The following is a 25,185-nucleotide window of genomic DNA, read 5'->3' as shown; positions in this document are numbered from 1 at the left end:
TAGCATTTGTTCACTCTCAGTAGTGAACACTCTCTCTTTCTGTTGTAGAACTCTCTGGACTAGGTTATTCAAATATTCTTTAAATCTTTTAGCTCAATACCTTGTAACCGGACCAACTGGGACTTGAATTGGATTGTGAGTATTTGTTGTATCTCTGATGTCCTCATCATTCCTCTCATCTTGAAAAGGATTTGTCCTCAAATAAGCACCTACATCAAAAGGACTCAAGTCTGTAATATTGAAAGTAGCACTAACATCCTCGGGGCACACCCGGGGCACGCCCAAGGCAGCCCCGGGAGAGCGTCGGGAGAGCCCCGAGACACCCCCAGGAGACCCCGAGACAATCCCGGGACACCCCCAGGACAGCCCCGAGACAGTCTCGGGACACCCCCGGGATAGCCCTGAGACAGCGTCGGGACACTCCCGGGACATGCTCGGGACAACGTCAGGACACCCCCGGGGCACCCCAGGGCAGTCCCGGGGTGTGCCTCAAAAGACGTGAGGAAACGTTTTCAAAAACTGCCAAAAAACAGTTCCAAATGCACCCATAATTACTGCATATCAACATCGGAGTTTTAAGGTGTTTAATGAAGGGGATCTAGTCATGATATTATTAAGAAAATGAGGTTTCCAACAGGCACTTGTCCTCCGGACGAGCTACAGTTATCTACGTCTAACTCGAAGATGAGTTTTGTTTCAAGGGAAGGTGGTTCCTATTAGGATTTTAGTTTGATTTCTATTTTATTAGGATTTATATTCATTATCAGAATTAGATTAGGATTTTAATAGTTGATTTTTGTTAGGATTCTTAAAGATGCCAGAATTACCAGCTTATAAATAAGGTTTCATTATGTTATTATGTTCAGTTTTTCTTCATTATTATTAATAAAATTCAGAGCAATTTTATAGCAATTTCTATCAACTTCATCTTTTCTTCTATTCCGTTGCATTACAAAACTACTCATTCAAATGTTTAGAAGACTATTGTACGATTGTGTGAACATATATTTATGTAAGGCCCGTTCGGTTCGCTAATTTGAGTTTTTAATTCGAGTTGAGATGTGATGTTGTGCGAGAGCTTTTTACTGTAGTAAAAAAGTTAGATGTGACTGTTTCTGAGAACTTTTTACTATAGCAAAACTCGAATTTTAAACTCGAATCAGCGAAAAAAATGAAAAAAGATCAAAACACTTGCGTACAAAGCACTTTTCACACACAGTAAAAAAATATTTAAAAAAAAACATCTTTTCATTCAAGAACATGAACAACCTCAAGCCCAATTCCCAATCAATATTTTTATCTTTTTTTTTTACCATATTCTGAACATGATTAAAATATCAGGAGATTTCAAAGACAAAAAAACAATCTAGAGAATAATTAGAAAAAAAAAAACCATTGCAATAAGCAAAATCGTATTTCTCACTTGCACTCATCCCCAAAATCAAGGGAATGAGAAGATTAATGTCGTGGATAAAATCAATTTGGCAGAAGACTAAAAGGAGATTGAAAGAAACTACAATCTAACATTGTAAACAAAGATTGAAGAAGTTACCCTCAACAAAACGAATATGAATCCTGGTTGAAAAAGAAGGAAATTTGTTGATTTCATCTTTTGAATCTCAGATTTGATCAAAGAAGAACACGACTCATCAAGCTGAAAACCTTAAAATAAGAAAATTCCTTTTAAGGAAATTCAAATGATGAAAAATCGATACACGTTTACTTGATAATCTAAGAACGAACAAAATATTTTGAGAAATTTTTCTAAGATCAGAGAAGTCTTGCGTCCATGAATAAAAATGTCCACGGTATTGTTGACATTTCCACGATATTATCCATTTTTTGAAGTCTAGACATGAATAACGGGGGAAAAGATAACCTTCTTAGTTTATTCATAAAATATGCAGAATGTCTAAAAATATCAGTAAAATTCGTGAATATTCGTAATTATTCAAGATATTTTTTAAAATGCCCAAAAACACGGGAAAATTTTTTTTGCACAAAAAGAATTTTATAGCACATTTTTTCCTATTTTTTTAAACAAAATGTGACAACATGATTCAAATCAAAAGTAATAAAAAATATAAGACTTAATTAGTTTTTAAAATAATTTTTATTTTTTAAATTAGTGATTTATAGTCAAATACCTTTGAGTTCATTCACTAGGGAAAAAGATTTTACTCATGCTCATAGATGAAAATGTCCACGACGTCGTCGATATTTCCACGATATTATCCATATTTTGAAGTCTCGACATGGATATAAGGAGAAAGATATTCTTCTTAGCATGTCCATAAAATATCTGCAATGTCCAAAACGATTATGAGCTTATGAATAGAGTAAAATTCATATGGCTATCCATACAGTTTTCACATGGGATATACTTCAGAAGTATAAAACCAAGATGGTTTATATGATATATTAGTGTATCCTCCACCACAAATTAGTGTTGAAGTGTAAATACACATCCCTGAAGACTAGTCCACAAGTTTGATAAACTAACAATATCTAATTTATGGGTTAATAATGAGAAGAGATCAAGAAACATACATGTGGTACATCAACAACTACATCTAGAATTATTCAAGGATAATATCTTGGCAAATGTATTGTTTAGATCAAGATCAAAACTTACCTAATGCTTTCTAATTTGCTAAAAACTCGTTTTGGTACTAAAAGCACTTTAAGTCTGTGTGTAATCTATTATGTTTGGTAGTTAATTTTTATGTAATATATTGAATTATTGTGCCTTGTTGAGAATGAGTATGTAAAATTATATTTGAATCATAATCCATATATAATTATGATAATTTCTTACTATACGTAACTTTCATATTCTAATAAAAAATCGTATTATTTATGTTATTGAAGTAGTTTAAATCAAGTAATATTGATTGTTTTAACATTTTGTACAGTTTGAATAAAAAATTTTAAAATTTTTTCAAGATATCCATTTTTTTCAGAATATTCATCGACATCGACATTTCCATTGACATTATCCATAAATTAAACCTCGATAACCACATACATTTTCATCCATGCTCATGCTACATACTTCATTAGCTGAAAGGAACTATTTTTAAAATTTAAGGTCTCGTTCATTTCACCGATTTGAGTTTTCAGTTTTAAGTTTCTACAGTAAAAAGCTCTCAAAAAATGTCACATCTAACTTTTTCTGCTACAGTGAAAAGCTCTAAAAAAATATCACATCTCAGCTCGAATTAAAAATTCGAACCCGCGAAGTGAACGAGCCCTAAGAGGTTTGAGGGGCATGTTAAAACAAGATATAAAGTTTGAAGGTGTTTGTGACATTAAGCTTTATCTTCATGCACCGCATATGATGTCTTTTAAATTTGATTAAAGTACGAAATAATAGATTTGTTGTATTTGAGAGTTGACAAAAAATAAGAGTTCTAATTCATGTTGGTTTACCTACTTGTTTATAACGAAAACACATGTGAAAAACATGTGATTGTTTTCAATTCATTTTGATACTTGATCTTAATGAAAGGGCCTCTTATGAGACACTTTTATTATTTTAGGGAGCTTAATGTGTAAAATTTAAAGTCATGTACAGTTTTTAGTATAGAGGGAAATTTTATAATGGTGTCTTTTTTAATACCGGTGAACATAGTTATTTTAATATTTAGATTAATTTTGTAAAAGTCAATTTTAACTCTATAAATGAGAACAATTATATATCAGTGTAAAATTTTAATATGGACATTTATAGAGCAGACTGATAAAGCGTAATGTAATGGTGAAAAGAGTAATTTATGCAGTCAATGAAAATGACAATTTTTACAGTAAAAATTCTTTAGGAATTATTGTTTGGGCACCAATAAAGAAAAGAAAAAAAATTAGAGTGCGTTTGGTTAGTACATTTGTATCCTGATTCGAATTATGATTTATGGTTCGTTACAGTATTTTCTCTCATAAAAAATATACATAAATTAAAAATAATTATAAATCATAATTTTAAATTTATGAACCAGACGTTCTTATTGTTTGGGCTGCAATGGAAAAAAGAAGGAAAAAAAAAAAAAAAAAAAAAAAAAAAACCCTTGTTACCTCTTGTTTGGAACGCCTACTTGGCCTTTTTTTTTTTATTTTTTTATTTTTTTGGGAGCTCTTTCCACGATGGCGAGAATAACAGAAATTGTGATGCCAAAAGCATGGGAATGAACGGCCATGGAAATACTCTATCTGCTGTGCTCAATCCTCTCCACCTTTCTCAGCTCCCTCATTCTCTCTGTCCTTCTCCCCTTCCGCTTCCTCCTCCGCCGCTGCGGGCTTTCTCCAGCCGCCGCCACAGATTCTCTCTCTCTCTACGAAGGAACGGTCTGGCACGAGCGCCGGCGACCGGTCCACCACGCCTTCCGCTACTCCGTTAGGTACGCGCTCATCGGCCTTGACGGCGCGTGCAGTCCACTTCCCAGCCACCTCTCCGCAGACGAAGCTCGCCGATTCGCCGGCTCTACCGGTCCCGTGTAATCGCATTTCCTTATCATTATTATTATTTTTAAAATTTCCTGTTTTCCATTTAATTTTGATTCACAATTTTTTCTTTTCTTGTGATTGGATTTGAACAGTTTGCTTTTAACAATACCTGAAAGCGTTGGGTATGAGCAAAATCCATTGAGTTTGTATTATTGCTACGATGTGGAAGACTCTTCTAAGAATTTGAACAAGTGTATTGCCGAGGTATGTCTTGTTCTGACTACTTTGCTTCCACAATTTATTTGGAAATTTCAATAGCTTTTTCATTTTAGATTTTCCCTTTGTGTTTACTATTTGATAAGTGATTACTTAAGCTTAGGATTAACTTCACAAGTAGTCACCGAATTTTACTCTAATCCCACTTTGGTCTTTGAGTTTTAAAACGTCTCAAACTTAACTTGACTTATGGTTATGTTTCTTTCAGCCTTTACTTTAGTTGTATGTTATAAGTATGAAAGAATATGAATGATATTCCGCTAGTGGAGCGTTTCGTATTCTGTTAGCAAGGTGTTATTTTCCGTTAGTATCACATTCATATTTTGTGTTCTCTCAGCAGAGTGTTACTTTCTGTCAGCATCTGTTATCGACCCTCGTCTCCGCGGTCCCTCGGCCCCGTCCTCACCTGTTCCTAGCTATTGTGACCATGGAAAAGAATGGCGCGAGATAGAAATGAATAATCGGAAAACAGAGAAATGAGTATATTCATCAATGCCATAATATTCTTTACAGAAGCCTCTTATAACCTCCTAGGCTACTCAGCCACGGTTCCTCCCAAAATGGCTACAACCGTTTCTTGGAAACAGAAATAATGAAAATGGCAATAACAGAATTGGGACCACAGGCCTTCTACGTGCATTAGTAATAAGCAGAGAATAAATGAAATAATGGTAAAGACTAATTCACCCCTCATGCAGTGTTAGGTCCGTAACATTGCCTCCCCGTCCAAAACATTCCTTGTCCTCAAGGAATAGGAAATCAGGATAATGCATTTGCAGTGTTTCCTTTGCCTCCCATGAAGCTTCGGCTTTGGTACTCCCCTTCCATCGTATCAGGAGCTCCTCTCTATCTGCCACCCAGCGTGTTGCCAAAATCTCTGCAGGGTCCTGTGCAGAAAAGCGCTCCCACTGCGGGGGTTGTTCAGTCGCTATTTCCTGATCCCCAATCTTCTTTTTGAGCAGGGAAACATGAAATACTGGGTGCACTCTGCTTCTAGCGGGCAGCTCCAAGCGGTATGCCACAACTCCGATCTTTTCAAGGACATGGTATGGGCCGAAATACCGAGGGGAGAGTTTTTGATTCCTGCGTCTTACGATCGAACTCTGCCTGTAATTCTGTAGCTTCAAATAGACCCAGTCTCCCACTACGAGCTCCCTCTCGGTGTGTTTCTTGTCATACACCTGCTTCATCCTGTTTTGAGCGGCAGCTAAGTTGGTGCGCAGGAGTGTGATCATTCGACCTCTGTTTTGCAGTGCTTCATCCACTTCGGCCAGTTTGGTAGTGCCAGCCACATAGCATAAAAGGTTTGGGGGTGCTCTTCCATACACTGCTTCATAAGGGGTTGTTTTGGTGGCAGAGTGCCAGCTAGTATTGTAGCAATACTCTGCCCAGGGTACCCAGCGAGTCCAGTCCTTGGGTTTAGCTCCGGATAGGCATCTTAGGTACATCTCAATGGTCCGATTGACCACCTCTGTTTGTCCATCCGTTTGGGGATGATAAGCGGATGAAAAATTGAAGCTTGTCCCATGGCGGCGAAATAATTCGGTCCAAAATTGACTGGTGAATGTGGGGTCTCGATCACACACAATTGACTGTGGCATCCCGTGGAGGCGGAATATGTGCTCAAAGAACAACCGAGCCACAACCTCAGCGGTATACGGGTGTGCCATGGGTACAAAATGTCCATACTTGGACAGCCTATCAATGACCACCAAAAGAACGGATTTCCCTTTTGACTTCTGAAGACCCTCCACAAAATCCATTGAGATGTCAGACCATATGTGAGTAGGGATGGGCAGGCTGTAGGAGCCCGCCAGGCAACTGCTAGTCATACTTGTTTCTTTGACAAATATCACACTTGCGTATCCAGCCTTTAACTCTTGACTTCATGTTCTTCCAGTGGAAACATTCCTTGATGCGTTGCACTGTCTTATAAAATCCTTCGTGGCCAAAGTCATGGTACTATTGCAGGATGATAGGGACAAAGTCCGAGTCATCGGGAACGTAGACCCAGTCCTTGTAGAACAACACCTTTTTTTTTATGGACCATGGTGTGCTCAACTTCCCACTTTCAACCATCTCTTTCAATTGACTGATTTACGAGTTTGTGTCGTTTAACTCTACTATGGATTCCCACCATGTAGGGCCGGGGAAGGTGAGTGCGCAAAGCATCGCTGTTTCCCCCTTCCTGGACAACCCATCCGCCACTTGGTTGTATCTCCCCTGCTTGTACTCAATGCTGAAATTGTACCCCATCAACTTGATTATCCACTTTTGCTGCATTTTGTACAACCGAGCCTAGGAGGAATAGATACGAACGGATGTATGCCAGAGGAGCTCGCAACGTTTTTGGTTGGGGAAAGGAGGTGAGTGCGTGAGAAGGTTGCTGAGCTGGCCTAGACGGTTAGACTTCTAGGGAATAGTGCCTAGAGAGTAGGGACGTTACAAAGGAGTGAGAAGAGGAGGTAGTCGTTTATCATCATCTTAGAATAATTCTTACTATTGTATTGGCTGGCCGAGCTGAGCTCGTGGATTTCCAGTGACGATTAATCAAACGGATCCTTTGGTTGAGGTTCCTTCGGTAATCTAGCTGTGGTGTTGGTCTATGTTGCTTGTGTGTGTGTATTTGTACTGCAGGTACTCAGTGATCCAACAATTTGGTATCAGAGCCTACGATCTGGGAAAAGAGAGAATGACGAAGGGTGGAACTCGTGGTGATCGCGTGAAGGAATTAGAGAAGAAGTTGGATGAATTGACCGAGAAACTGACAGGGTTAAATCGATTAGAGGAGTGCCTCAAGGGATTACCTCAGCTGGTGTCTACTCTCGTCAAGGAGAGTGTTGAGAACTTCAATCGGGAACTGCCGGGTTCCTTGCCCAAGGAACGGGGAAAGGAAGCAGTCGCCGCTCCTGCTGCAGGAACGGAGGAGGCCACCACGGGAGCAGGACAGAGCGAGCCGTGGGATCTGACGGCCACCGGTGTTCCTCCTGGCTGATGGCCGCACTATATGGTGCGAACAGATGGACTGGGACCACGAGGGGCAGCACCTGAAGTAGAGCCACCACCGACCTGGGCAGGAGGCCGATATAACCATGAAAGAAGGCGCGGCCCCGAGCGCTGGGAGGGTGGTGGTGATTGACGACGGTTCGGAGAGGAAATTCCGCCGTGGGCCGGAGGTGAGCCCCCCAACCCGTTTCCTCCCCGACGGAGGACTGGAGGGAGTCCACCTCGTGTGGATTTGCCGCCCTTCGATGGCGAGGGTTGGCCGGTTTGGAAGAGACGGGCGGAGCGCTACTTTCGTGTCCACCTAATCTGGCCAGATGTTCGCGTGCAGGTGGTGGCTGATTTTCTCATCGGAAGGGCATGAGAATACTATGAGTGGGTCATGGAGGAAGAACTGGGCATGGATTGGGAAGAGCTGAAATTCTCCTTTGGGCAGCGTTTTGGGCCTAGGGAATTCAGGTCCATTCAGGAACAGCTGGTGGGCCTGCGATAGAGGGGCTCTGTGGCAGAATACAGGGAACAGTTCCAGGAGTTGTCGGCACGTATTCGTGGAATGGACCGGGCTACAACCCTGGGAATTTTTCTGAATGGGCTGAATCAGGATTTGCAAGATGATGTCCGGATGTGGCAACCCAGGAGTGTACATGAGGCTATTCAATTGGGCCTCCAACTGGAACACAAATTGAAGGCCCAAGGAAACCGTGGAAAGGGATGCCACTTATCCCCATTCCAGGCTCCACTCCAAACTAAAAATCGTTTGGGGGCCAATAGATGGGGGTCAGTTTCTATGAACAACCAGTGTCCCTCTTTCGGGATTACCCAGAAGCCTGTTGAAGGCAGTGGTCCGAGCACGGCTCAGCTGGAACGGCAGCGGCGAAAGGACAACCGGGAGTTTCCGGTGTGGAGAGCCGTGGTCCGGCGGCCACCGGTGCAAGACAGGAACCCTCAAACTCCTGGAGAACGGGGTAGAGGAGGATGACGAACCATAAGGAAAGGCGGCGCCACTAGAGGAGGGCCGCGCCACCACGGACTCGGAAGAGGAGGAAGAAGGGTTGTTGCTTCTCCAACCGGACTTGAGGTTGCAGGCATTGGCCGGGATCAATGGGGGAGAGACTCTCAAATTGTACGGTCGGTTATAGCAGAAACAGGTAACCATCTTAATCGATAGTGGGGCAAATTCCCCGTTTATCAGTTGGACCAAGGTTAAGGAGCCGGGGTTAACGGTAGTGGCAATTTCAGAATACACGGTCAAGGTTGGGGATGGTTATTGCGTGACTATAGATACCGTATGTCGAGGGGTGTGTTTGGAAGTGTCGGGTTTAGCGTTTGAGTTGGATTTATACCCCTTTGAGATACCGGGAGTAGATGTGGTTTTGGGGGCTGGATGGCTTAAGACATTGGGAACCTTTAGGGCAAATTTTCAACAAATGTGGTTAGAATTCGAGCTGGAGGGGAAGGTCCATCGTCTGGTTGGGGTGTCGGCCTTATCCCGGGAGCCCATCTCGATTACCGCCGTGGCCAAAATGGCCAAGCAGGGAGAAGAGTGTTATTTAGTGCAGTGGCAGTACACCCTTTCACCCAATGCCCGGAAGGAGGGAGCAGCTCCGTCTTATATGGAGGAGTTGGAGAAGGAATATGAACCGGTGTTCTCGGGAAAACTGGGGCTGCCACCGTCCAGAACAGGGGACCATACTATTGTGCTCCACCCGGGTGCCAAACCGCCGAATATCATGCCCTATCGGTACCCGTATGCGTAGAAGAATGAGATTGAGTGTTTGATTGCAGACATGACATTAGCTGGAATTATTAGACCCAGCCAAAGTCCTTATTCGAGTCCGGTGTTGTTGGTTCGCAAAAAGGACGGAAGTTGGCGTTTTTGTGTGGACTATCGGGAATTGAACAAATTGACGGTGCCAGACAAGTTTTCAATTCCTATAATCGAGGAATTGTTAGACGAGTTACACGGAGCATCTTGCTTTTCGAAGCTTGATCTAAAGAGCAGGTACCACCAAATACGCATGAGGCGGGAGGATGTCGAGAAAACGGCATTTCGGACACACGAGGGGTACTACGAATTCTTGGTTATGCCTTTTGGGCTTACTAACGCTCCGGCTACTTTCCAGGCAATGATGATGGAGTTGTTCAAACCATTGCTCAGGAAATTTGTTTTGGTATTCTTGGATGACATTCTAGTTTAGAGCCACAGTTCAAAGGAGCATTTAGGCCATTTACGAACCGTGTTGGGGTTGTTGAAGGAAGGGGGTTTTGTGCTCAATTTAAAAAAAAGTTTGTTTTGCCAGGATACCGTGGAATACTTGGGGCACTACATTTCCCACGAGGGTGTGGCGGCAGATCTGGGAAAGATACGGGCCATGGTTGAGTGGCCCGTCCCAACCACAGTGAAAGGGGTGTGAGGCTTTCTGGGTTTGACGGGATACTACCGTCGTTTTGTGAAGAACTACGGCGCCATAGCACGGCCTTTGACTGAAATGTTAAAGAAGGGGGAGTTCACTTGGTCGGAGGAGGCGCAGCGGGCATTTCAGGAACTTAAACGACGGATGACTAAGACCCCAATCCTTGCATTACCCGACTTAAAGGACACCTTTGAGGTGGAGACGGATGCATCAAGAACAGGGATAGGGGCAGTCCTATTGCAACAAGGGTGACCGGTGGCCTACTACAGCAAGGGGCTGTCGCCTAGGACAATGGCCAAGTCGGTTTATGAGCGGGAACTTATGGCCCTGGTCCTAGCCATTCAGAAATGGAGAGCGTACCTTCTTGGCAGGAGGTTTGTGGTTCGCACCGATCAAAAATCCCTTCGTTTCCTTTTGGAGCAGCGAATTAGTACTCCGGCACAACAAAAGTGGCTGGTGAAGTTGATGGGGTTTGAGTTTGACATAGTGGCCGATGCGTTGTCTCGTCGAGGTGGTTGGGCACAAGGAGGTGAACTCCTGGCTATCTCGGGGCCCCAATTTTTAGACATGGATTTGGTGGAGCGCGAGATAGCCGCTGACGCCAAACTTCGAACCCTCAAGGAGCAGTTGAGTCGCGGAGGGGCGCAAGAAAACCACTATGCCGTGGAGCATGGGGTGTTGCTGCACCGGGGACGGATAGTCATTCCGGCAGGCTCCCAACTCAAACAACAGTTGTTGCAGGAGTTCCACTCTACTCCGACAGGGGGACACGCGGGGGCATTAAGGACATATAAGCGAATAAGTGCTAACGTGTATTGGCCAGGCATCGCCAAGGATGTGCAACAGTTTGTGGCTGAGTGCGGGGTTTGTCAACAGAATAAGGTGGAGTCAACGAGCCCGGCGGGGTTACTACAGCTGCTGCCCATTCCCGAGGCAGTGTGGGAGGATATTTCGATGGATTTTATCGATGCGCTACCTAAGTCCAATGGGCATGAGGTCATTTTTGTGGTGGTGGACCGCTTAACCAAGTTTGCGCATTTCATCGCTCTCAAACGACCGTTCACTGCGAAGTTGGTAGCGGAGGTGTTTTGTTGGGAGGTGGTGCGCCTTCACGGCATACCTCGGAGTATAGTAAGCGATTGGGATAAGGTGTTCACTAGTCTGTTTTGGAGAGAGCTATTCCGCCTCCAACAGACAACCTTGTGCATGAGTTCAGCATACCACCCTCAAACGGATGGACAGACAGAAGTTCTTAACCGTTGCCTGGAGGCATATCTGAGGTGCTTTACCAGTGGCCAGCCTAGGCATTGGAGCAGGTGGTTGTGTTGGGCGGAATATTGGTACAATACCAATTTCCACGGGGCTACTCGCATGACGCCCTTCCAAGCTCTATATGGTCGGGCTCAATGGATATGCAACTTTCGGACCGAGATGAGCAGCTGAAACAGTTACGCTGCAACTTGGAGCGCGCTCAGAAACGAATGAAGCGCTATGCGGATCAGAAACGGGTGGAGCGGGAGTTTCAGGTGGGGAGCTCGCTTGGCTGAAACTGCAACCTTATCGGCAGGGGTCCGTGGCCAGGCGTCTCAGCAACAAGTTGGCCCCGAAATACCACGGTCCTTTTGAGGTGCTCGGTAGGGTAGGTCCTGTGGCGTACAAGCTTCGGCTGCCCGAAAGTTCCAGGGTGCATCCGGTTTTCCATGTGTCTATGCTGAAAAAGGTGGTCGGTAGGCGTGCGGCTTCACAGTAATCGGTGATTGTCGATTTCGTGCAGACATCTCCGAACCATTGTTTCCAGAGACCATGTTACAAGGGCCCCTGAGGAAGCAAGGAGGGCAGTCCCTTAAGGAAGTGCTGGTGAAGTGGCAGGGTCGGGACATTGAGAACGCCACTTGGGAAAGTGTTGAAGAGTTGCAAGTCCGTTTCCCTACCTTCGACCTTGAGGACAAGGTCTCTTTTGAGGAGGGGAGTAATGTTACAACCGAGCCTAGGAGGAATAGATACGAACGGATGTATGCTAAAGGAGCTCACAACGTTTTCAGTTGGGGAAAGGAGGTGAGTGCGTGAGAAGGTTGCTGAGCTGGCCTAGACTGTTAGACTTCTAGGGAATAATGCCTAGAGAGTAGGGACGTTACAAAGGAGTGAGGAGAGGAGGTAGTCGTTTATCATCATTTTAGAATAATTCTTACTATTGTATTGGCTGGCCGAGCTGAGCTCATGGATTTCCAGTGACGATTAATCAAACGGATCCGTTGGTTGAGGTTCCTTCGGTAATCTAGCTGTGGTGTTGATCTGTATTGCTTGTGTGTGTGTATTTGTGCTGCAGGTACTCAGTGATCCAACACATTTCCGTCGTAATCTGTTGTTCCAACAAAAACTTGAGGCTCTTGTGGTCGGTCCAGACCCGAAAATGTCGCCCTAGTAGGTAGGTCGCCAATGCTGGACTGCCAGCGCTAAGGCCAGTAACACTTTCTCATAGGCAGAGAGAAACACATTCTTTCCCTTGAGTGTGGTGCTATAAAAAGCTATAGGACGTTCTTGCTGCATAAGCACAGCCCCGACACCATACTTTGAGGTATCGCACTCCACCACAACCTCCTATTTGAAATCGGGAAGTGCCAATACCGGCGCTTTGGACATCGCTTGCTTCAGCCTCTCAAAGGCCCTGTTAGCCTCGTCATTCCAAGTGTACCCCCCTTTTTTGAGCAGTTCCGTCAAAGGTCTAGCTATTTGCCCGTATCCCGCAATTAAACGGCGATAATACCCCGTTAAACCTAAGAAACCCCTCGGCTCCTTCACGTTCTTAGGTTGGGGCCAAGTTTTCATTGCCGCTACTTTAGTGGGATCAGCTTTTACCCCTCCAATGCAAATGATGTGGCCTAGGTAATGAACCTCTTCTTGGGCCAATGAGCATTTTTCCTTTTTAATGACTAACTGGTGCTTCTCCAAAATCTGGAACACCCTGTCCAAATGTTAGTCATGTGTATCTTGGTTGGAACTGTAGACCAGTATGTCATCAAAAAACACTAGAACAAACTTCCGTAACACTTCCTTGAATACCTCATTCATGAGACCCTGAAATGTGGATGGGGCATTTGTAAGTCCAAAAGGCATTACCAAGAATTCGTAGTGCCCGTGGTGTGTGTGAAACGCGGTCTTTTCTACATCCTCTTGTGCCACGCGAATCTGGTGGTATCCAGATCGTAGGTCCAACTTAGTGAAAACCTGAGCCCCCTTAAGTTCATCCAGCAGCTCTTCAATGAAGGGTATGGGAAACCTGTCCCGTACTGTCATTTTGTTCAACCCCCTGTAGTCTACGCAGAACTGCCAAGTTCTGTCATGTTTCCTGACCAGCAAAACTAGTGAAGAGTAGGGACTTCGGCTGGTTTGTATGATTCCTTGCTGTAGCATGTCATCTACCATCTTCTCAATCTCCTGTTTCTGATAATGGGGGTATCTGTAGGGTCGCAAACTCACTGGACCACTCCCTGGCAACAAGGGAATTCGATGATCTTGGCTCCTTGGGGGAGGAAGACCCTTGGGCTCCCCAAACACGGTGGGGTATCTCATAGCCCACGGTTCCCATTCCCCGGTTTTGTTCCCTTCTCTTGGTCTCTCGTCCAACAACCGAATCTGCAACAACATTCCGGATCCACTTTTTTTTTTTTAAGAACCGGCCGGTCTATGGACCTCGCCCCCACCTGTTTAGCTTCAATCTACCCCAACCCTTCGAGCCTAACTTCGGACTCCCCCACCTTAAATCTCATGTCCATGGTATCAAAATTCCAGACTATGGGACCCAAGGTTCTCAGCCAGTGAGCCCCCAGCACCGCATCACACCCCTCTAACTCTATTAAGTAAAAATCAACGAGGAATAAAGTGTTCTGAATATTGAGATTTACCTCTCTGCACAATCCTGGACTTCGTAGCCGCTCTCCATTAGCCACTACAACTCGTAACGACGAGTTCTTCTCCATGTGTAGTCTGACTACCCTAGCAAATGGTTCGTGTAAGAAATTATGGGTAGATCCTGTATCAATAAGCACCGTGAGATTTACCTTTCCAATTTTTGCCATAACTGGATCGTCTGAGGCGCGGTTATCCCTACCATGGTAGTCAGAAAAACCGCCGGTTTGATCCCTTCTTCCTCCGTCGCCACCTCGGGCTCCGCTCCCTCTGTGGAATCTTCTTCGATCTCGATCAAAAACAGCCGCTTACAGGCGTGATTGAAGGTGTACCGTTCGTCACAATGGAAACACAGCCCTTGCTCCCTTCTCTTTTGGAGTTCCGCGGGGGTAAACCGCCTTACTGTGACCTCCGGCCGTGTACTCCCCTTTTCCTCCCCCTCAGGCGGCCGCCCACTGTAGTTGGAATTTTTTTTGAAGAATGGGGCATGTTTGCCCTCATTGACCCCTGATCTGCCGTCCTGTTTTTTTCCCTCATAGATTCGAGCCAAGGAGATGGCGAATGACAGAGTAGTGGGGTTTTGGGCCCGCATGTCAACCCGCAAGAGCTCCTTCAGCCCACTAAGGAAACAGGCCGTCTCTTGTTCATCCGTGAGTGGGCCAGCCTTTCCCAGCAATCGCTCGAATCGCCTCTGGTATTCCCTCACCGTTGAGCTCTGCTGCAGCTTACATAATTCTCCGAATCCGTCTTCGTACGGTGCCGTTCCAAACAGAAGCATCAATTCAGCCTTGAACTCCTCCCAATCCATTTGGGCTCTGAGCATCTTCTTCCTTTGGACCCAAATCTGGGCGTCCCCCTCCATGTGGTACGAAGCTAATTGTACCTTCTCCGTGTTGTCTGTCCCTTGAAACTCGAAGTACTGTTCTGCTCGTCACAACCAGATGGTGGGATCATCCCTTCCATCATATCGCGGAAAACTCCAATCTTACCGCCTTGGCTAGCACGGATCCTGTCGACATCTCCCCTGTAGCTGCTGGTCGGACCTCCCTCCGGTTCGACGCGGACGCCTCCTCCCGAGTTTGCATCAGCTGGATGAAATCGTTCATCTGCTTCAACACCCTTTCTTGTCCAACGCTAAGAGACGCGACCTGTTGCCCAAGGCGCTGGTAAACATTGGTCGTCTGCCATGTCTGGCTCTGATACCAAGTTGTTATTGACCCCCGTCTCTGCGGTCCCTCGGCCCCGTCCTCGCCTGTTCCTAGCTATTGTGACCGTGGAAAAGAATGGCGCGAGATAGAAATGAATAATCGGAAAACAGAGAAATGAGTATATTCATCAATGCCATAATATTCTTTACAGAAGCCTCTTATAGCCCCTAGGCTACTCATCCACGGTTCCTCCCAAAATGGCTACAACCGGTTCTTGGAAACAGAAATAATGAAAATGGCAATAACAGAATTGGGACCACAACCCTTCTACGTGCATTAGTAATAAGCAGAGAATAAATGAAATAATGGTAAAGACTAATTCACCCCTCATGCAGTGTTAGGTCCGTAACAGCATCGCGTGCATAATCTGTCATCTTTTATCGCACAATTGATGAGAAGGGCCAAAACTGACACAAATACATAGATCAGAGTTAAAGCTTTGGATGTTTTAAAAGGGACAAAAAGTGGGAGAGAGGTTAAAGTTCAAGGACATTTCTAGGATTTACCCTTAAGTTTATGGATAGTCGACTATATAAAGGTTGCAGAGCAGGGCTTGCTTGTAATACAAAGTTGTGCACAGATTTTTAAGAAAATTTCAATACGTCTCCTTGAATCATATTTGAGAGAACCCCATTTTGTGAGTTGTGAGCATTATGGTTTATGTAAATTATTACATAGTTAGCTTTCTAATGGTAGAAGTTGAAAGTAGGAAAGGTATATGGAATAAGTTATGGTGATCAAAAGGTGTTTCTTGTCCACCAGCTAGGAAATGCCGTTTATCTAAAATTAAACCTTTGCCTCTTGACTTTGACCATGCTGCTACAGTATCTGTCTTCTCTTTCCAAAACACATGTAGACCCTACTCTTCCACAGTTCTCTATTTTTCTCTCAAATGCATTCCACTTATTAAATCATCTTTCTTTTGGTTTGTCATAAGATTATTGACCTCAATTATCATGTAAAAATATTTAGAATAACAATTGTCCCATCTCACTTGCAAATAAATGGAAAGACTTGTGTATTTTTAGAAACTTAGAGCAGAAGAGAGCAGCCTATCTCCTACTAAAGTTTCATCAGTTGTACAATTCCGGTTCAATCACCAACAAATTCATGCATTGCTTATGGTCCTATGGATATATTTTAGCGTAATGCTAGAAATGACATTTATTGATTTGATTATTCATTAGTTGTTGACATGGAGGTTCTTAAAGTTGTGAGGTTATTTTCTGACGGTCCTGATGATTTGGTTTCAGGTAACCAATACTCCATGGGGTGAAAGAGGGTTATTCGTTTTCGATCCCAAGTCTGATTTAATAGCAAAACCCTTGCACGTCAGTCCATTTATGGTATGTGTTAGTAGTTACTTGGCACTTCTGGATTTCCATATTGATTATCTTTTAATCTTCTATAGTATTATGATAAGTCTTTTTCAAATGACAAATTGGTTCCCTTTTGAAGATGCTCTCTTGAAAACAAGATTACTCGGAAAATTTTGAATTTATGTTTGAGCTTTGCTATGCTAATAAAATATTAAGCCCTGTAATTCTTTTTATGCTTCATGCAATTCATGCAACCACATGAAATTGCCATATTTCTTGTTCTGAGTTGCATCTATGCTCTAAATGGACGGAATAGAACCCTTATTATGGTGCTCGTAGAGATGTGCAAAAACTTAACTGTTTGAGTAGACATGCTAGAATGCCCTGTTTGACAAAACATTCATTAAATTCTGGCAGGATATGCTTGGTAATTGGAGCATCAAAGCAAATGCTCCAGGTGATAATCTATTTGTGGCAATTTCAGTTCAGCACCCAACACTTGGTGACTATTTCACTGCTACTTTGAGAGCCAAGAAAGTTTCATCGTCATCAGTGTCTGATCATTCACTATTCTTCTGGTTGATGCCACATAAAGTTGCAGTGTGGATATACTGGCATGTAAGTACTACTAGCATTTCAAAATTCAATGTTTTCATCTTTGCTGCACTTAAGATCAATTGTTCTATTGACAAGAAATCAAGTTGACTAACTTTTGGTCATGGAAAAAGGATAAACATGATAAGAGTAGAGTAGTTCTTCCACAGAAACAAATCAAGAAGAATGAAAGATGGAATCTTTATTGATTAACAAAATGAATTACAGACTAAACGAAGGACACTCTCTCTCTCCCCGTGCTCAGCCTCAGCTAAGTCTTCCTTTACAACTCCAGTAATTTCCTGCCACTCTAATCCCAGCTCTGGCCTATTTATTCCCCTCTATATTACCACGATAAGCCCATGACCTCCACCGCACTATACAGAAACTCAATTAACTAACGCTCTCAATTCTAATAACTCCACGTCACCCTTTATTTCCCCTCCTCACATAAACCTGTCTAAGTAACGGTTTATTGCCCTTATCAACTACTCCGCCCCCCAAAAAAGTCACCTTGTCCTCAAGGTGAAATTCAGGAAACTGTTGTTGAATGACATCGAAAAGTTCCCAAGAAGCCTCGAAGTTCGGTAAATGACGCCACTGCAGCAAAACCTCCAACTGCCCCGTCACCGGTGAAAAGCGAGTAGCCAGCAGCCTTTCCGGATCGACGCGTAACTCCATGTCAGCGGTTAGACTTTGCGGAACCTCTTGAGCCGGTAAAGACATGCCAATGGCCTTCTTAAGTTGCGACACATGGAAGACCGGGTGGATTTTCGCAGCTGCGGGTAGTTGCAAATGATACGCCACGGACCCGACACACATGATAACCTTGTAAGGACCATAAAACCAAGGAGAGAGTTTCTCATTGGAGAACTTGGCTAAGGAACGATGGCGATATGGTCTGAGTTTCAGAAACACCAAATCCCCTACCTCGAAAGACACGTCCCTCCTTTTAAGATCTGCTTGCGCTTTCATTGCTTGCTGAGCCTGTAACAAATGTGCGTGAAGCTCGTCCAATATGTCATCCCGGGACTGCATTTGCTGCTCTAACAAAGAGTTAGCTGTAGAACCTAACTCAAAACGAACTAACTTGGGGCGGATCACGACCATACAACGCACGGAAGGGAGTCATTCCCGCGGAGACGTGGAAGCTCGTATTATACCAATATTCGGCCCAAGCAAGGTGAGAAAACCAGTGAGTAGGTTTTCTTAAGACAAAGCAACGTAAATAAGCTTCCAAACACCTATTAACCACCTCCGTTTGGCCGTCCGATTGAGGATGGTAAGCCGTACTGTGATGCAACGAAGTCCCCTGCAATCTAAAGAGCTCTTTCTAGAAATGACTGAGAAAAACTTTGTCTCGATCGGACACAATAGTTTGAGGGAACCCATGGAGCCTGACCACCTCTTTAACGAACAGTGCAGCCACCGATTTTGCCGAAAACGGATGACATAGAGCCAAAAAATGGGCATACTTACTAAGCCGGTCCACAATAACTAAAATAGAGTCATGACCTGCCGACTTTGGAAGACCTTCCACAAAATCCATGGAGATATCATCCCATACCTGACTCGGAAGAGGCAAAGGCTGCAGCAATCCTCCTGGAGATAAAGTAGAGGTCTTGTTCTGTTGGCAAATCTGACAAGCAGTCACCAGGGATAACACATCTTGCTTCATGCCATACCAGAAAAATTCCGAAGACAGCCTTTTAAACGTCTTTAATACGCCTGAGTGGCCCCCAATCTTGCTGCCATGAAACTCTGCCAAGAGGACCGGTATGAGAGGAGATTGGCTGGGTAGAACCACCCGCCCCTTATACAACAGCGTGCCATTACACAAAGAAAACCCCTTCACCGCTGCGGATTGAGCCACGAGAGCAGCCCGAATAGCGGCCAGCCGAGGATCCCGTTGGATTTGTTGACAAATCTCAGCCCCGTCATAAATGGCCGAAGTGGCCAAGTGCACCAATTCCAAACCAGAAGGCTGCCTAGACAGCGCATCAGCCACCCAATTTTCAAATCCAGGCTTGTATTGGATCTCAAAATCGTAACCCAACAACTTACACAACCATTTCTGGTGGTCCTCACTGATTAATCTCTGTTCCAACAAAAACTTTAGGCTCCTTTGATCCATTCGAACAATGAAATGGCGTCCCAATAAGTAATGGCGCCATTTCTGAATGGCGAGGACCACAGCCATGAGCTTGCGCTCATACACTGATTTCGTTCGAGCACGTGATGACAACACTTGACTGAAATAAGCAATGGGCCGCTGATGTTGCATCATGACTGCGCCAATCCCAAACCCCGACGCATCCAATTCCACGACGAATGGCTGGCCAAAATTTGGCAGTGCCAAAACCGGAACTGTGGTCATGGCCTGCTTCAATTTCTGAAAGGCGTCCTCCGCCTCGCTAGTCCAATGAAAGTTGTCTTTCTTCAGTTGCTGCGTAAGTGGCCAAGCAAGGTGCCCATATCCCAACACAAAGCGCCGATAATAGCCCGTCAACCCTAAAAAACCCCGCAACTCCTTGATAGAACGAGGGGTGGGCCAATCTACCATTGCTTGAATTTTACTAATATCAGCCGCCACACCATTTCCAGAGACAATGTGGCCCAAATATTCCAATTTACCACTTGCAAAAATGCATTTTTTTTGGTTCACATATAAGTGATTGTCCTCCTAAGCAGACAAAACGACATCCAAATGGTTGATATGGTCCTCAAGAGTTCTACTATAAACCAAAATGTCATCAAAAAATACCAACACGAATTTCCGCAAAAAAGGTTTCAATACCTCATTCATGAGAGATTGGAAAGTGGCCGGGGCGTTGGTTAACCCAAAGGGCATAACCAAAAATTCGTAGTATCCCTCATGTGTTCAGAAAGCTGTTTTCGGAATATCTTCCTTGCACATCCGAATTTGGTGGTAACCGGATTTTAAATCCAATTTGGTAAAGACGGTGGCCCCACTCAATTCGTCCAATAGCTCTTCGATAACCGGAATGGGAAACTTATCAGGAACTGTAGCCTTGTTAAGTGCCCGGTAATCAACACAAAAACGCCAACTCCCATCTTTTTTTTTAACTAAAAGAACAGGGCTTGAAAATGGGCTGCTACTCGACTGTATAATAACCGCCGAAAGCATCTCTCTTACCAATTTCTCAATCTCATTCTTTTGAAAATGAGGGTACTTATAAGGTCGAACGCTAATAGGGGCGGTACCCTCCTGAAGGATAATGCGATGATCCCGCATTCTTTGGGGAGGGAGCCCCTCCGGCATGTGTAATACCTTCGAATGCCGCTGCAAGACCACATTAACCTCCCTTTGGAATTGCGATCCAATTCCCTGAATACTCCCAAATCCGGTTCATTGTTGGCATCCAAGGCACTCAATTCTAAGTAGATGCCATGACCCTCATGTTTAATGGTCCTAACCATGGCCTTAAGAGAGATCATCGTGGTGGAAAAACTCAAATCACCCCTCAATGTAACCGCTTCTCCTCTCACCCTGAATTTCATAATCTTGATTTCCAATTGACATGCACCCCACCTAATGTTTCCAACCATTGCATGCCCAATATAACATCCACCCCCCCCCCCCAATTCAAGCGGCAAAAAATTTTCCACTATGGTCAAGTGTGCTAATTTCAATGCTACCTCCCTACATATACCTTTTCCTTTGACCGATTCTCCCGTTCCTAATTGTACCCCAAACCCCGCAGTGGGTGCAATTGGAATCATAACCCTTTCCACAAAACTCAATGAAATGAAATTATGAGTTGCTCCGGAATCAATTAACACTATTACCTCTTGTTGAGCAATTGTGCCCCGGAGCTTCATTGTCTTTGGCGTCGAAAGTCCTACCACTGAATTCAAAGACAACTCGATAAGTTTTGGCTGCTGCTCCTCCCAATCTGAGCTAGGCAAGGTTGGGTCATCCTCTTCATAGTCGGTTGCATCCTCATCACTAACCAACATTATCCGAAGCTCCTTCTTCTTACAACGATGGCCAAAAGTGAACTTCTCATCGCACCTAAAGCATAGCCCCTTATCCCTCTTTTCCTGCAACTCGGAATCCGAAAGCTTACGAAAAGGAAAATCCCGTCTTTGAGTTGCTGTTTTCTCCAACAACGCAGGGTTCCGCTGTGGACGTTCCACTACTGGCACCGTCCTAACCAAAGTTGGTGAAAACTCAGCCCTCTGAGTACTATGAAATTGAGGTCGGGAAAACCTGGTTTCAGCCCCTTCCCGACGCAACAAATCATTTCTTTCCTCAATTCTCTGGGCAATCTCCATGATTTCCCCTAACCCCACTGGTTTCAGGAGTCTCACTTCAGCCCGAATTTGCGCCTTAAGTCCATTTACAAAAATTCCCTCCAAGACCTCCTCCGGCACATCCCTTAGTGGGGCTGCTGAAACTTCAAACTGCCTGCGGTATTCGGCTACCGTACCCCCCTGCCGTATCGCCAAAAACCTCTCGCAGAGGTTGCCCTCCTGCGAGGAGCGAAATCTTTGCAACAATGCTACCCTAAACTCCGACCAATTATGGAAAGGCCTGCGACCATTCTGCCATTGGAACCACGACAGGGCATCCCCTTCCAACGAAATTCCCGAAGTGATGAGTTTTTCCCTGTCCGAGCAACGGTTTATGGAGAAAAACTGTTCCATACGGAACAACCAACCATCAGGATCCTCCCCTCCAAAGATAGGGCACTCCACCTATCGTCAACGAAGGGCCGCCCAATCTTCATTCACCGGCAACTCCTCCAAAACGCCTCTACCCTCCCAGTTTTCTCTACACCTATCTCCAACATTACTGTTCCTTCCCCTTTCTCCTCCTCGATGAACAGGAACGCCTGTCCTATTCCGTCGATCGTCGAACTCCATGGACTCACCGTCTAAGAAAAATCCTCGCCCCTCACCACGATGTCCGTTCCAATTTTTTCCTTGAGTGCCCCAAGGAGCACCCCTCGCCAACCCTCGCCCATCCTCCCTTCCATCGCGACCAGGATTTCGAGGATTCCTTCCCTCCGCCGCACGATCGATGCCTTGTTCTCGCAGCCAAAATCTCCCACCGGACACAACACATTTTGCGTCACCCTAGGGTTAATTGATCTTTCCTCCCCTAAACGTATTTCCACTCGCTCGCCGGCATGATTCGCCTCCCGAGCCTCTCCGACACGAATCCCTGCGCGTTCACTGTCGCGATTCGCATCTCGGTCTTCAACGGCGCGATTGGGTCCGCGATCACCTGCGCGATTCAACTCGCGACCTTCTCCGGCGCGATTAAGTCCGTGATCCCCCTCTGTCGTAGCCGCTACCGTCTTCTCCGGCACCGACGTGGACACAGAAAGGAGTTTCATCTGTTCCTCCATTAGCCGGCGAATCTCGGACATATCTGTCCTGTTCTGTGATAATTCCACCCTAACTTCTTCGAGACCTTTCTCCATGTCGCCCATTCCTTTCTCCATGGAAACCCTAACTTCCTTGATCTCTTTCTCCACCAACTCGAACCTCTCATCGGTTTTCCTAGCCGCCATATATGCCAGAATCTACGCTCTGATACCAAATTGATAAGAGCAGAGTAGTTCTTCCACAGAAACAAATCAAGAAGAATGAAAGATGGAATCTTTATTGATTAACAAAATGAATTACAGACTAAACGAAGGACACTCTCTCTCTCCCCATGCTCAGCCTCAACTAAGTCTTCCTTTACAACTCTAGTAATTTCCTGCCACTCTAATCCCAGCTCTGACCTATTTATTCCCCTCTATATTACCACGATAAGCCCATGACCTCCACCGCACTATATAGAAACTCAATTAACTAACGCTCCCAATTCTAATAACTCCACGTCACCCTTTATTTCCCCTCCTCACATAAACATGTCTAAGTAACGGTTTATCGCCCTTATCAACACACTTAGGGGTTGTTTGGTTGGGGGATTCGTATCCCGATTCGAATTACGGTTCATGATTCGCTACAGTGTTTTCTTTCATAAAAAATACACGTAAATCAAAAATGGTTCTAATCTCTTGATTCTAATGTATGAACCAAACATTTCCTTAATTGATCAGGACAAGGAAAAGTATTTTCCTGTTTCCAGTTCATCTTTGCTGAAGGGCATAGCATTAAATTTTTTAGATGATATATATGCCGTAGTAGTGAATCAGCCATTCATTTTCTTTACCCATTTTGTTTCTAGGCCCTTAAGCTATGGTGGAAAAATGTATCATTTATCCAACATCCGAGGTGTACCAATCCCGAATACAGGGAGGAAGCCATGATACGCGATCAAAAACTTAGATGTTGTCCAGTTGCCGGAGTAGACAAAGATGAGCATATGAAAACTGAAGAATTTCAAGAATGCTTGGCTAGCACTAACTGTGGAGCTCGTCGGTTCAAATGGAGGAATGCTAAGTGGCCTTGGTATTAAATACCAAGCTTAAGACCTTGTCATTTATGTGAAGGTATTCTGGCTTGTTCCTTCTGTTTCTGCTTCCGCTTCTGTATCGTCTGTACTTTGCTATTTATGAGCTGGTCTTGGAATAAACAAGCTCATTGAAGGGGAAAAAATGTTTTAAGGTTCACTCGAATCTGCAATTTTATTAAATATTTGCCCCTCTCAGTCAACCTCTTCACCCCATTTTCGCTATTTACGGCGATCGAGAGAAGGCTCGAACTGTTATTGCCACTCTCGACCACCAATGTTTTCCAAGAATTTTGGTTTGCATAAATATAAGTTTAAACCAAAGCTTTGCTGGAAAATTTTGGCTGAACCATTGATGTTGTTAATAACGAAGCATATTGGTTGAATAAAAAGCAATACTTGTGATTTATAAGTGTCACACAATTACATTGGAGAAAATTAGTTTTCACTTTGGTAAAACCTAAAATAGATAGATAGGTAGAGATCATATTATAAGTGGTTTTCTCTTAATTTTGTTTTTTACTAAAATTTTTCTCGTCTGCTGTTCAATTTGAACTCGCATTTAACAGTATTGTGTGCTAAGGCGTGAATTTGACTGTTATTCCACTTTGGCCCGTCAATAATCTAATCCAATGCATCTGCTTGTAACTTTTTCATTTATTGATTATTGATTATTGATGCACGAATCATATGGTTGTCCTCTACATTCTTTTTTCCTTTACTTTTTTTATAGGATTTTTTTTTTCTTTTCAATTGCTACAATAAGAAGTGGACAAATATAATAACTGCCGGCACAAGCATAAATAAAATAAAATCAGCGCCTATGATTCTGAACAGCTGACAGCCATATAAAATTTGGCGGTGAAAAATCTCTTCATAATAGTACAATATATATATTTATATATATCTATATATATATATTATATTGTTCACTATTTTTGGCCGTGAAAATTCTCTTCATGGCAATATTTTATTCTACACGAGCAATAGTTGCTTGACGATGTTAATAACTTGTCAAATGTGCAATGACCTTACTATCAACAATAAATTACATTGTTCAATAAGTAACCATCTTTTAATACTAAGTTTAACTGTATGATAAGTGCACAAAAATGCATTTTTTGGCTTACATAATTGTTAAATTAAGTTTTAATTAAATATTTTCATCAAATTAATTTAAATTTTTAGTTTGGAAATATTTAATTTTGATTTAATTTAATTTGTTTTGAAGGAAAAATCAATTGGGTCAAATTTGACAAGTAAGAAACAAAAGTTAGGCCCAAGAAATTATCAACCCAAGTCAAGCCACATTATCCAAGTTGCTTTCCTTGTCAACAGCACACATGCGTGCCTCCTCCATCCAATGCACCGAGCACGCGCAAAAGACAACCCAAGAAATCCATGGGTTTCACCGTGCACAACCTTCCAACTTCTTTTCTCAGCTGAAGAACGATTCTGGCTGTTGTTTTCTCTTATTTAATGAGCTTTTATCATCCAAATTAATTCTTTGTAAATTCCAATTAATTGGAAACGTTTTCTTCTTTTATTTTATTTTTGCGGCTGAGTATTTTGTGTAAAGAAGCTCCAAAAAA

The 25,185-nt window shown here is 43.8% G+C and overlaps 1 protein-coding gene across 2 annotated transcripts; it reads left to right on the top strand.

Moving 5' to 3' along the window:
- Positions 1 to 4,069: 4,069 nt before the first annotated feature.
- LOC21404494 lies at positions 4,070 to 25,150 on the top strand. Of its 2 annotated transcripts, none has more exons than XM_024175168.1 (5): positions 4,070 to 4,490; positions 4,593 to 4,704; positions 16,501 to 16,593; positions 16,984 to 17,184; positions 24,825 to 25,150. In XM_024175168.1, exons 1-5 carry the CDS (start codon positions 4,192 to 4,194, stop codon positions 25,071 to 25,073), a joined length of 954 nt encoding a protein of 317 aa, XP_024030936.1. In that variant the 5' UTR covers positions 4,070 to 4,191; the 3' UTR covers positions 25,074 to 25,150. The 2 variants fall into 2 exon arrangements, with proteins under 2 accessions (XP_024030936.1, XP_024030937.1); XM_024175169.1 differs by lacking the exon at positions 24,825 to 25,150 and adding an exon at positions 23,369 to 23,994 and having other exon boundaries at positions 4,074 to 4,490.
- The last annotated feature ends 35 nt before the right edge of the window (positions 25,151 to 25,185 follow it).

This window comes from Morus notabilis, unplaced genomic scaffold (genome assembly GCF_000414095.1).
Source record: "Morus notabilis unplaced genomic scaffold, ASM41409v2 Scaffold336, whole genome shotgun sequence".
NCBI classification, from domain to species: Eukaryota; Viridiplantae; Streptophyta; class Magnoliopsida; order Rosales; family Moraceae; genus Morus; species Morus notabilis.
This window is presented reverse-complemented; position numbering and strand designations above follow the sequence as displayed.